Here is a 13,303-nt window from a genome sequence, read left to right on the forward strand (position 1 = left end):
AACAACTGGCATGTGCTTTCAATTTACGATGACAGTGGGATTCATCATTATAAGAACAAAGATGCAAACAATTCTGCGGTTTAAGAGCACGTCATGATTCTGGTGTAGACTTTTTCTTAGGGCTTTTCTCAAGAATAAATTTAAGAGGAAACTTAGGAAGATATTGGTGAATGAGGCCCATAGTTTTTTGGGGTTTTTTGGTTTTTTTTGGGGGGTTTTTTTTAGCTACTTTTAATAACACACATGCAGATCTGTCATAGGATTAATTTTTATTTCAGCACTGAAACATTTTTACCTTTTTTCACGTGTAATTGAGGTCTATAATTATCTTAGAGAAAGTTTAGCCTGTACCATAAAAGCATCTTGCGTGTGAGACGATTCACAGCATTCATACTGACAGATAACTGAGTTAGCAGTTTCTTTCATGAGTCACTCATGAAAAAGGGACATGCAGGTGTGTGTGATGTGCAGGTGTATATGACGTGTGGGTCTATATGACATGCAGGTTTATTTGTCATGCAGGTGTGTGTGCTGTGTGGGTGTACGTGACGTGCGGGTTTATGTGACATCCAGGTCTATATGACATACGAGTGTATATGACAAGCAGGTTTATATGACATGCAGGTCTATATTACATGCAGGTGTATATGACGTGCGGGTTTATGTGACGTGCGGGTGTGTGTGACGTGCAGGTGTATGTGACATGTAGGTGTATGTGATGTGCAGGTGTATGTGACATACGGGTATATGTGATGTGCAGGTGTATGTGACATACGGGTATATGTGATGTGCAGGTGTATGTGACATACGGGTATATGTGATGTGCGGGGGTGTGTGATGTGCAGGTATATGTGACATGCAGGTGTATGTTACAGACAGGTGAACGTGATGTGCGAGCGTATGTGATGTGTGGGTGTGCGTGATGTGGTAAAAATGTTGCGAATATGTGCCCCTGCCATGGTTTTGGCCCAGGGGTCACGGTTATTAACCTAATAAAACAGTTCATTTAAGGTTTGGACCAGAACTTTGCGTGGCAGAATGGTCCACAGCTGGTGTGAAAGATTAATACATTAATCAGGACAGGAGGACTCAGTCCAGAGCCAGAATATCCTCTGAATGTCCAACTGAATACTGATGCAAACACTCTTTTCGTTAGGTCAGTGCCAAAATGACCGCTGAAAATAGTATTTCTCCCTTACTCATGACAAAGAGACAGCAGTCATACTGTTTACAGGTGGCATCAGTCATTCACTACACTTATTGAAATAGCGCTGCACCAGTTGATTCCACCAGCTGAAAATAATTTTAAATGTTTACTCCAGTTGAAACATTCTGCTGGCCCATTCAAAACTAAATCTCCAGAAAATTTTACTTAAAGTCTCAGATGAATTTATTCACTAACTACACCCACCCTTACCACGTTAGCTCAGTTACCCAAACTGAAAACTGACTTAAATCTATAGAATGAATCAATTCATCAACACAGGGTAGAGAGAGAAGGGTCAAGAGATACACACAGAGAAACAGACCAGATGTAGGGGGTACACACACACTGAGGGAGGGAAGGACAGAGCTTGTATGAACCTACATGATGAAGTGTGCAGGCGGGTTTGTGAGGTTAGAGACTGTCGATTGTCTGAGCTTTATAAATCAGAGGCCTGTGACCTGGCAGATAGCCAGAAAAACAGACAGGTGGACAGGGTTCGTACGGTCATGAAAAACCTGGAAAAGTCATGGAATTTGAAAATACCATTTCCAGGCCCAGAGAAATTTTGGAAAAATAAATAAACCCAGAAAGTTTTGGAAAAGTCTTGGAGATTTGCTTCGCAGATACCTGTTTAATAGAGTATATGTGGTTTAGTAGGGCTGTATCGAATGCCACTTCTTGCCAATCGAATTTTAGCCAAGCTTTTTCGAACAAAGCCTCATATGTCTCTGATGTGACGTCATCGTTTTGTCGTGTTGTTTTGGGATACTCGACTTTCTACTCAGTAATATGAAAAAAGAGATGATGAATATGAGGAACTACAAGTCACACTTTTTTAAAAGTGTAACACTCTTTAATAGACATTATTTACATCATCTGATCCGGAGTTCGCTGTCTTTGCGGTGTTGACGGTTGGCATTCCTTCCATAGCTGAGAATGCCTAAACATTCAGAAATAATACAGTGATTAGGCTATCTGTGCAGTGGGCTAAACTAAATTTAGGCGTAACTAACGATATTGTAGACCTTAATTCACTAAGACAGACATTTTACGAATTCAGAAATAAACTTACATTTTTCAGATGGTTTCCCAAATTTGAGTGATGGTACAGGAGTTTTATCTCGCATATCTGGTACTTTTTTTTGTTTGTTTTTTTTTAATCATCATCAATAAGCTTAAAATGCTTCCAAACCAGGGATTTTTTTTTTCCTTTTTTTTTGTCCGGGACTGAGAATCACGAACAAACGTTATTCCTAGTTTATGCGTGAATTTATGATGCCTTGATAGAGAGCAACACTAAGCTTCTGTTACTGAAATTAAAAAAGTGTAAGTGTGTTTACCGGCAAAATTGTTTGTTAAATGATAGTAAAAGTAGGCCACTTTGACATCTAAATTTCTTGTATTACAGTAGCAATAACCTTAACTGCAACCGAGCACCCATTCTAATCATAGAAGGCTTAATTTCAGTTGAATGCCAGTTCAATGAACGAAGCCTCAAATTTTTCAGTAGAACCCTATGGTACAGTTAAGATCGACTGAGAAAAATCTCTGCTGGTTAAACAATATTTAAATATTCGGGCAGATCAATCACGTCACTTTATGTTGTTCTCTGCGTGGGGTAATGTCAGACTCTGACACGAGTTGCAGTTTGTACTTTAACGAAATGTAAATTTGCGCAATGCCAGGAAAATGTCGATTTAAATCATGTCTGGCTTCAAACCGCACAGCTTGTCATTAATTTTAATTAAAATATACTGTGTTAAATGTTGACAAGGATTTTTATTCTTATTTTTCATGTATACACAGACTTTTAAGAGAATGTATGGTCATGAAATTTTGCCTCAAAGTCATGGAAAAGTATTGGTAAAAAGGTGTATGAACCCTGGGTGAAGATTATCTGACATTACCTAAAACAAGAAATTTTTTACACACAGTGACACAGCAGGAAAATGCACAAGGCAGAAAAAGAGCAGGCAGAGCAGAACTTCACAGTTAGACAGGTTCATTCTGTCTGTGTAGACAGTCCCCTGTAGCATAAAGAATAATCTAGAATCAAACCGAATGCACCATTGCTATAATCTCACAGCCATGAAATTATGTAGTAATGACATCAAATTATTTTCAGTGGGCATTGTAGTGTTTGAAGCATTAATCTCCACCCCCAGGTCTCTCTCTCTCTCTCTCTCTCTCTCTCTCTCTCTCTCAACCTCTCTCTCTCTCATATGCTCTCTCTCTCTCTGTCTCTCTCTCTCTCAACCTCTCTCTCTCTCATATGCTCTCTCTCTCATATGCTGTCTCTTCGTGGCGGTGCTCTGTCTGTCTGTCACTCTCTCATTGTTCTCATTGTGCGTTTCCTTCATCCCAGGCTCTGGAGAAGTACTGCCGAGTGGATGGAGGATACAGTGGAGTTAGAGATGTCTACGCCAACAACCCCAGCCATGATGATGTCCAACAGAGTTTCTACCTGGCAGAGACTCTCAAGTAAGACTGTCTCTCTGTGTACATGAAACTCTCACCTGCTCTGCTATAACATCCTCCCTGAGTTCATTATCAGTTCAGTTACTGTCAGTCACTATTTTTGCTGTGTACTGGCTCCTCTCTAACTGGGACACACAGAACAAGTCACAGTCTGACTGGGATACGCAGAACAAGTCACAGTCTGACTGGGATACGCAGAACAAGTCACAGTCTGACTGGGATACGCAGAACAAGTTACACTCTGACTGGGATACACATAAAAAGTCACCCTCTGACTGACATCAGTTATCATTTTTCTAGCATAACCCCTGTTACATGCTGCCTTTCAAAATAATGAGCCTGAAAAACTATAATAACTAATCCTTCCTCATCTGACTTTGTCTGTCAGTACTGGTTTCCAGTCAGATTCCTCTCTTCTCAGTCCCAGTGTCGGACACACTGGGTTTCAGGACATGTGCTCTCACCTTGGTTGCACCATGGCATCTAAAGCAAAAATACTAAATAGATTTTCAACATATGGACTATAAGATTATAACTTGTGAGTAAAAGGCTAACATGCTCTGTGCTCTCAGTGTGGCAGAACAGACTCTTTTATTTTGATTATTCTCTTTTACTTGCTCCTTACAAACATTCTTATTTTTCATTAAGACTAAGTGATCTCACACACACACACACACACATCCACAAGCACACGAGACAGGCCTTTGAGAGGCAAATCCAAACCTTGGATTTGCGCATTTAATGCATAGCATACAAAATTAAACGTATAGAGTCTTCACATAATACCTTGGTTCATCACAAAATCCTGGAGAGAAAGACAGTGTTTGAAATACGCCCTGTTGGTTTTCTCTCTCTGTTTGTCAGGTATTTGTACCTGCTCTTCTCAGATGACGACCACCTGCCGTTTGACCACTGGGTGTTTAACACTGAAGCTCACCCCCTGCCTGTCATCAGGAAGGACTCCACCAGCAGAGACAAACAGCTAAAGTAGACACCCCAACCCCCCCACCCCCGCCCTCCATGAAAACCCAAGCCCTAAAGCTCTGTGAGCAAGGTGTGGACTTCTGCTCCTTCTGTGAGTCCTGCGCCTCCTCCACGTCTCAAACCACGTGAAGTTACAGTCAGCCGATGTGGGCCATCTCTCAAACCCTCCCCACACGCTACCCTGTAACCCCTGACCCCAGCGTGTCCTCTCCACCCCGTCCATCAGTCTGCATGCTGCCCTGTTACCTGTCTGAGCCGTTTTCTGGACCTCACTAAGACTTCTGAGGCCTCAGTCTACTCTCCTCTGTGAGGAGACACAGTTTTATCCTCTCCCTCTCACAGAAGTTTCTCTCCCCCCACCCACACGCATACACCCGCACACCCACACACACACACGCACAAACTTAGTCAGAACAAAAGTGAAAAAGCCATAGAGAACTCAGCAGCTTAATTAGTTTGGGTCTTTTTTCCCTGTCCGTTTGCATTATGCCAGTGCATAAATTAATGAAGTACTTAGCGTTTGATTAATGTGTTTTTGTTTTAAGTTCCATGTTGTTTAGGTGATAGTTGTTTTGTTTTGTGGTGAAAGTTTTGCTTCATTCCATGACTTGGGGTAATGGGGTCCATTAAACTAGTGCCTTTGAATGCTGTCTTACCGGGCTTTCCACATCCAGACCTGCTTTTGTCAACCAATCACAACCATACGCCTGTCTGCCAGGAGAAAATCAACCAATCACAACCACACACCTGTCTGCCAGGAATAAATCAACCAGTCACAACCACACACCTGTCTGCCAGGAGAAAATCAACCAGTCACAACCACACACCTGTCTGCCAGGAGAAAATCAACCAGTCACAACCACACACTCGTCTGCCAGGAGAAAATCAACCAATCACAACCAACAAATCACAACCACACACCTGTCTGCCAGGAGAAAATCAATGTGTGATTACAATATGAAAACAAGCAAGAGCTCTGGAACTGGGAAATGATATTTAAATTTTAAAGTTATTTTCAGTTGTGAATTTATATCACAGAAAGTTCTATGAGTGGGTGAAGGAGCTTTCTCACTGAGATGTATGATAAGTTAGTTTATTTATTTCGTGTGACATAGGAACTATTTCCTTTTTTGCAGTGCTAGCTTTTGACCATAGGTGGCACTGTGAGGAACTTGCTATTTCTGTTTTCCAAACTGAAAGGAGACATGGGCTATGTCAGACAAAAGTATTGTTTGTAGGAATGTACCACCAAATGTGAAATGAAGGGTGGGGGGGGGGTTTGCCTTTTATTGTGTTTTAAATAGTTTTGTTTCTTTCTCTGAGAAAGCACAAATGCTGAGACAATGTTGGAACTCTCCTGAGGAAACGAGGTTAGGCTGGGAGAAAAAGAAAGCACAAGGCATAGATTCTCTCCTGCCATGAAAAAATGAAAGGAAGACACAGCATTCCAGAGAGAAAACACTGTGTGAAATACTCACATCTCTACTCATGTTAACACACATACTGGACTCCGGAGTGTTAGGGCAGGGACAGCTGTAAAACATAGAAGGCAGGACTGGGAAGCATTGTTATAGAGAGAACAGAAATTAGACAGCAGACTGCACACTGTACATGCATATAGGGAAACAGAGACAGAAATTAGACAGCACACTGAACATTCATATAGGGAAACAGAGACAGTTCACTCACTGGCCAGCATTAGAGGACCATGCTCCATTTGTGAAGTATAGAGGCAACCATGCATTGACTGAGACTCTCTGGTCTCTCTAAATGGTCTAAGTCCACCTACCTCCACCTGTCCTTCCTATACCTGCATTTCTCTCTACAGCCTCTGACCTCTGACTGGCACAACCTGTCAGCCACATCACCCAATGAAAGCGCTGAAATTTAGTCACATGACCAAAGGGAAACCTTGTTTTAGGACAAGTTCACTGTTTCTACACTGTTTCTCTCCTTTTTCATATCTGAGTAGTGCCAGCCTAGACTGTTTCCCGTGTTTTCCTTCAGTATTTGTGTTCGGACAGTAATATTGATGTATTATAATGAGATTTTAAGTCTCCTGTTTGATGAAGCACAACTTCTTAGATAAACTAAAATAGTCAGCAACACCTTCAGCCATTAATACACCTTCGCTTCCAGTGGATAGTATTTCATGTTTTGAATTAATTTACTGTTGGCTACATTTTTCTGGCACAAATGTGAAGAAACAACATAAATTCTAAAAATCTTGAAACACCTTTAAGACCAGTGTAGTGCAAATGTGAATCTAGTGAAGTCCTTATTCACCATGAAGCATTTTACATGAAAGAACTCGCGTACATCAGCAGCAGTGCTGGTGATGTCTGAACTCTTACGTAATGTGTTTACTGTGAGGTAGCAGGAGCTTTCTAGAGCAACTGTAATTCACCTAGAACATCTTGCCGACACTAGCAGCCCATTGGCTGAAGGGAAGAACCATAATTGTACACTGTGATACACTGTAGATCGGACATTGTATCAAACTGTACTCTGACCATAGGAAGAATGTTTAGTGCTGCTGTCTTTGGCTGGTGTCTCATCCTGTCTCATTGGCAGAGCTGAGTGCTGGAACTGGAGATTGGCTTTTGGTGATAATGAGTTTACTGTATAAACCTGTTTGTCTGAAGCAAAGAAATATGATGTCACCAGTATAGGCCCCTCCCTCTTTTCCCTACTCAGAGTCCATGCCCCACCCTCTTTGACCTATTTGTTTTGTGAGGGTCTGGATACACCATCAGCAGAGGGGTGCATTTATGCTCTAAAATGACGTTTCCTCAAAAAAAAAAAAATTAATATCATAATATTAAAATGGCCAGAAAGTTATTTTGTCCCTTGTATGTTAATTGGTTGTGAAGAGGATGGAACCTGCACTGTGGACACTGACATTTCCTAGCATCTTGTGTGAGTATGCAGATTAGAAGCTGTGCAGTACACGTCTGAAATGAGATTTTGAGTTAAATATTGTGTTAATGTTCTTGCCTTTTTATTTGTCAATCAGCTGTTTGTTTTTCTTTGTAAAGTAACCTCAGAAATGTACCTGTACAATATTCCATTGCACATATTTTTGTTCATATGCAATTAATTTTGTGGGAAATTTTGTTTTTCTTGTCATTAAAATGTAAATATAACATTCTGGCAAAAAAAAGAGCTTCTGTACATTTCTATAAATCATAAGAATCTTCTGGAATAAATTATATTAAGGAGCAGCAGAAATTTTGATAATCTATATTTGTAACACTGCTATTGTGAATAAAATAGTCTTTTAATATATTGCATTTGTGTGGTCTTTAAACCTAACAATTGTTTTTTGTTTTGTTTTTTTTCTCGGTCTGATTATTCTCATTACAAAACAATTTAAGCATGTAGCTGTTTAACATATGCGGAAATTTGACCATAAACAGAATCATAACATCTTAAACCAACTATTATGATATTAAAGATGTCCAGTCAGTAACCTCCCCGCAGTCCACACAGGTGTTCATGAGTCTTTGCTCTCAGCTCTCAGAGCTGGGTCAAATCTCCAGAGCAGATGTCTGGTTCTCATATGAGTCTGAGGTTTGGCCCAGTGGCTTGGGTGGTCTGTGAAAAGGTGAAAAAACTGTTTGTCTGGTTTCCTGGGGCATACCTCTGTCTCACAGAATCACCAGATTCCTTCACCAAGCTGTCAGAAGGCTTAGACTGCGAATGATCCTTCACAACCTGTAACTTGTCAGAAATAACCTCATGGAAAACTCATCTCACAGGCAGAAACCAAAAGCACACTTTCTTTGCACCATCCAATACACAAACCATTGCAGTTCCCTTATGATTAAATCCATTTTTTCCCCTCTCAGCTGGAAAATATGGACCAGGAGATTGCCTCTCTGTTCCCTGCTGCTCTGCCCTCTTCTTTGAGCTTCTCTTTAATGGAGAAAAGCTTCTTCCCCCAGTGATGAGTATCAGTAGTCTCCCCAGCATGTATAAAGGGTGAGGAAAAGACGAGAACTCCAGGTCTCTCTGGAAAATGATGAGCTATTCTGTTCTCTTCTGTTCAGGTGCTTTAAAGGAGCCGTGTTTTCACAGTACTGATAAAGCATCTCAGTTTGGCGTTGACAAGAGCTGGCCCAGACTGGGTCTGCCCACAGTATCTGTATATGAGGCCCACAGTATACTGTTCAGTATTAGTGTATGATGCCCAACATCTGTTTGCGTCCCTATAAAGAGTCAATATGTGAATATGTTTATTGAGCTGTGCTGGTTCACCTGTCGTGTCTGTGTATAGTAGTTGATGAATTGGAGTGAAACTGCACAGACTCATGGTGCCACAGTTTTCAGTCCAATTGCTCTATTTAGTAACAAAACACTGTTTGTTTGAGCTGTGCGATTATATTTTTCAGCTGAAACCGCTTTAAGGGTCATTTCAACCAGTCCGGGTTACATGACAGGGGAAGGTGCACAGAACAAACTGACAAGAAAAAAAAAGTAAGGCTGTTTCATCTTTGTCCTGTGAGAATGCACGAGAAGAGAGCAAGATTACACATCAAAATGACTACTCTTTTTTCTTTTTTACCATTTGACATTTTAAAAATCTTTTATTTGGCACTGTTAACACAGTCACCACCATTAATGGCCCAGCAAAACAAGCAGATTTTCCCAAGCATTTTAGATCATATCAGATAATGAACATGTTTAAAAATATATATATATATACAATTGTTTGAAAGAAATTCATCTGAGCTGTCAGCAAATGCCAAGGTGAGCTTAAAAACAAATATGTCCAAAAGACTGAATTTCTTGTTTAAAAGAACAAGAAACATAAACACCCTTAACCAGGCAACTTCTGACCCCCTGACCTCTGACTTGCAGGCCACTCCTAGTAGGTCCTGTCATGGCTGATAACAGAGGCAGAGCTGATGGGCTTTTCTTTTACACTTAAATTTACATCTATTCCTTTAGCAGATGCTTTTGTCCAAAGCAACTTCCAAGACAGGCAGAATACAAACCAAGCAAATAACCATTAAGGAGCTGTCTGCTGTATAAGCGTCACTGCTAAGTTCAGTATCAGACCAGATACAAATGCAAAAATGTTTAAGGAAAACAAGAGAGTGAGTCAAAGTGGGGTCAAAAGCCCCCATAACACAAATTGTCGAGTACCAAGTATCACAGCTAAGTGCTATGTAGTACCTGTCATAGAGAAGGAAATGTACATCATAAAAAGAGCCAGTGCACACAGGACAGTATAAGTATAGGTTTACAGTAATAGTAAGAAATTGCAGTGAAGTGAACATCATAGAGTGATGTGTAGTACACTGGAACATTAGAGTCACTGGGGCAGTAGGCAGGGGTCGAGTGTAGAAGGGTGGATCAGTTGGTGACGTGGAGGTAAGGGTTTCGCAGAAAAGGTGAGCCTCTTAAGTGCTGCTTGAAAATTGTGGAGGAGTCAGACCATATGGACTTGGGCAGCTCATTCCACCATTAAGGAACCATTCATCCAATTAAGGAGTCTAATTGGTGACTTTCTGCTGTGACGTTGTGGAATCAGCAAATGCCGTTCACTTGTGGACTGTAGCAGGCAGAATGGGACATAGTGAAGACCAGATGTGCAGCAGCATTTTGAATCACCTAGAGGGGTCTATCAAATTTGAAGATTACAAGTGCCTGGACCAGGAGTTGGGCTGCATACTCTGACAGATATGATCTGATTTTCTTAATGTTGTACAAAGTGAATCTGCAGGATTGAGAGATTGCTGTAACGTTATCAGTTAGAGTCAGCTGGTAATCTATCATTACTTCAAGATTTCTGGCAGACTTGTATGGTAGGAATAAGGATGAGCTGGGCTAGACAGATGTTATGATGGATTGAAGGGCTGGCTGGTGTGACCAGGAGTTCTGTTCTAGACAGGTTGAGTTGGAGGTTGTGCTCCTTTATGCAAGCTACAATATCAGTCAGGCATGCAGAGACGCATGCTGACATAGTGGTATCCTCTGGGTGGAAGGACAGTTACAGCTGGGTGTCATCAGTGTAGCAGTGTTAGGAGAAGCCATGCTGCTGGATGACAGAGCCCAGTGAGGTGATGTACAGTAAAAAGAGGAGAGGTCCAAACACCAATCCCTACAGCACTCCAGTTTTCGCATACTGCACCTCTCCATGACAACCTGTAGGACTTTCCTGAGAGGTAGGACTCAAACCAACTGAGTGCTGTTTCCCTGATGCCGAGGTCAGAGAGGGTTAGGGATGAGCAGTTCTTGTATAGGAGTACTTCACTGAGGAGCACAGCAGACCAGACACAGATCATTCATACACAAAGACCCATGGTGTTCAAAAAAAGACCTGCAGTGAAAAAGCTCTTGGTCCATTCACAAAGCAGACACACAGCATCAGCTCTGACTCTGCTCTGTACAGTCTGAAATGAACATTCATCTTTCTGGATTTCATCTACTGGATTGTACTGCAGCTAAACAAACTCCTTGTCAAGTAGTATGTTCAAAACAACGCAGAATTTGTGCGCTTTTCTGCTGCTCCTTATTTTCTGATGGAAATGAAAATGAGGTAATGAGGTGAAACTACAGAGCTGTTCTTTTCCCAGGATTTAGTCAGAACAAAGAACTCTGAAAGACTGCAAGATCATAGTCATGCTTTTCCAAAGCATATTATCCAGAGCATATTATTTTAATAAGTTCATATTACTAATGGATACAACAAAATACATAACTCAGAGTGGGAAAAAATGCTTAATCAGTCTCATATTATATGAAGTACATATTCATAAGTTCATATTTTGCAGAAAGAAAGAAATATATCTAAACAAAGAGAGAGAGATGACCCCAGGGTGACCCCAGGGAGAGAGGCAGGACGATTTTTTTAGTGGACTAGAGAGATACTCATGAAGTGGGTGTGTATGTGTGCACCAGTGAAGGTTATCTGATCTCATTATTTTATAGTTACATGGCCCTGGGGACTCAGCACTCTGCATACAATATCACACATACACACATACACACACACACACACACACACACACACACACACACACACACACACACACACAAATACAAGTCATATCTTTACCGTTTTTCATTACACCTCTGTTTCAACACCTCTATCTGAAATGGAATTTCTTTGGCAGTTCATAGTTTTGTGATAGGCAGGAAGATATTTTAATTATTTCACAAACGTAAAATCACAGGAGATAAGATGATGGTTTTACATAGTACAGAGTATAGTTTGTGTTCTGTTTGTGTCAAAAACCACAACAAAAACCATGATTTTTCTCACAGGAGGCCAGTTCACAGTCAAGCCGAATGAGATTGATACCCACTGTCACCTGAATGACATTTAAGCTATTCCTATTCTAAGGCAGAAGTGTGTCTAGTCCCAGCTGTTTGCCAACACTGCCTGTGTCCAGGGCTGTGAAAAGACAGGAAATAATAATCTGCTCTGTCTGTGCCATTTGTCCATATAGCTGGAGAAGATAAAGGACTGGCTTCCACTGAGAGTCAAGCATATCAGCTCTAGCCAATCACACTGCCAAATGGGCTCTCCAACTCCTCTTCCACACGCACACACTCTCACACACTCAGAGTCAAAACTGGTCTCTTCATCTATGGCACAGCAGGCGTACCATGCTCAGACACGACTGACAGTTGCTGAGATGTTATCATACACATAATGAGTCATTAGTGATATGAAAGGAAAATAAAACATTTGTTTAATATGACATAAAAAGAAGCTGAGCTGTAACAGTGCAGCTTCAAACAGAGAAAGCACAGACACAAACAAAAGACACAGTCTCCACTTACACACTCCACTGCTTATCATTTCAGTTTGGGCTTTCTCCGGTAGCACAGCCCTGGTCTCCATCGTGGAGGGAAATTAGGGATGAAAAAAAGAAAAAGGAAATCTAATTCTGCTCCCAAAGTCATGGCATTTCCAGAAGATCACTTAAACTCAAGAGTCTTTAGTGGAGTCTAAAGGATGTTTCACAGGAGTGTGGGTCTGGAGTCTCACATGTGGAGTTTTATATGTGTGTTACCTCTGTAGAGGCAGCTGATTTATACTGTCCAGATGTCATTTAGAATCTCACCTACATGTATCACAACAGTGCATTTCCTCATCAGCCTTTAGTAACATTACTAACATTTCCTCATCAGAGGGCTGTACTACAAAGCGAGGTAACTGGCTTATCCAGGTAACTTCTGGTTAACTCAGTAAGTAAGTAAGTAGTAAACCTCCTAAGAGAAGAGCCCTATGGCTTTGTTTTGCAAAGTAAATGAAGCCATAGGGCTCTTCTATTAGAAGGTTTACTATTTACTCTGAGTTAACTTAACCAGAAGTTACCTAGATAAGCCAGTTACCTCGCTTCGTAGTACGGCCCACAGGCTTTAGTAGCAGTAATAACATTTCTTGTAAGGCTAAGGTGGACTAAAATTAAACTAACATTGGTAACTTTAGTACATTTCCTCATCAATATTGTGTGACCGGAAAAAGTAAAAATGGCACTATCACTAATTCTTTTGTCACTTAACGGCATTACGGAAATATGACTAATTTAAAGTCTTGCTGTGTTTGTTTTTGGGAAATAATACTATTCACGAACTCCATAAATCTATATCTCTGTAGTCTATAACTCTGTAGTT

The 13,303-nt window shown here is 40.9% G+C and overlaps 1 protein-coding gene across 1 annotated transcript in view; it reads left to right on the top strand.

Annotated features, from left to right (window-relative positions):
- The window catches only part of man1a1 (mannosidase, alpha, class 1A, member 1), a 97,761-nt gene extending 89,832 nt beyond the window's left edge, over nt 1–7,929 (top strand). Inside the window, exons 11-12 of the mRNA XM_030770374.1 lie at nt 3,573–3,688; nt 4,550–7,929. Of these exons, the coding sequence (XP_030626234.1) occupies nt 3,573–3,688; nt 4,550–4,676 (243 nt within the window). The 3' untranslated portion in view covers nt 4,677–7,929. The remainder of the gene's footprint in view (nt 1–3,572; nt 3,689–4,549) is intronic.
- The last annotated feature ends 5,374 nt before the right edge of the window (nt 7,930–13,303 follow it).

This window comes from Chanos chanos, chromosome 4, assembly GCF_902362185.1.
Source record: "Chanos chanos chromosome 4, fChaCha1.1, whole genome shotgun sequence".
Taxonomy (NCBI): Eukaryota; Metazoa; Chordata; class Actinopteri; order Gonorynchiformes; family Chanidae; genus Chanos; species Chanos chanos.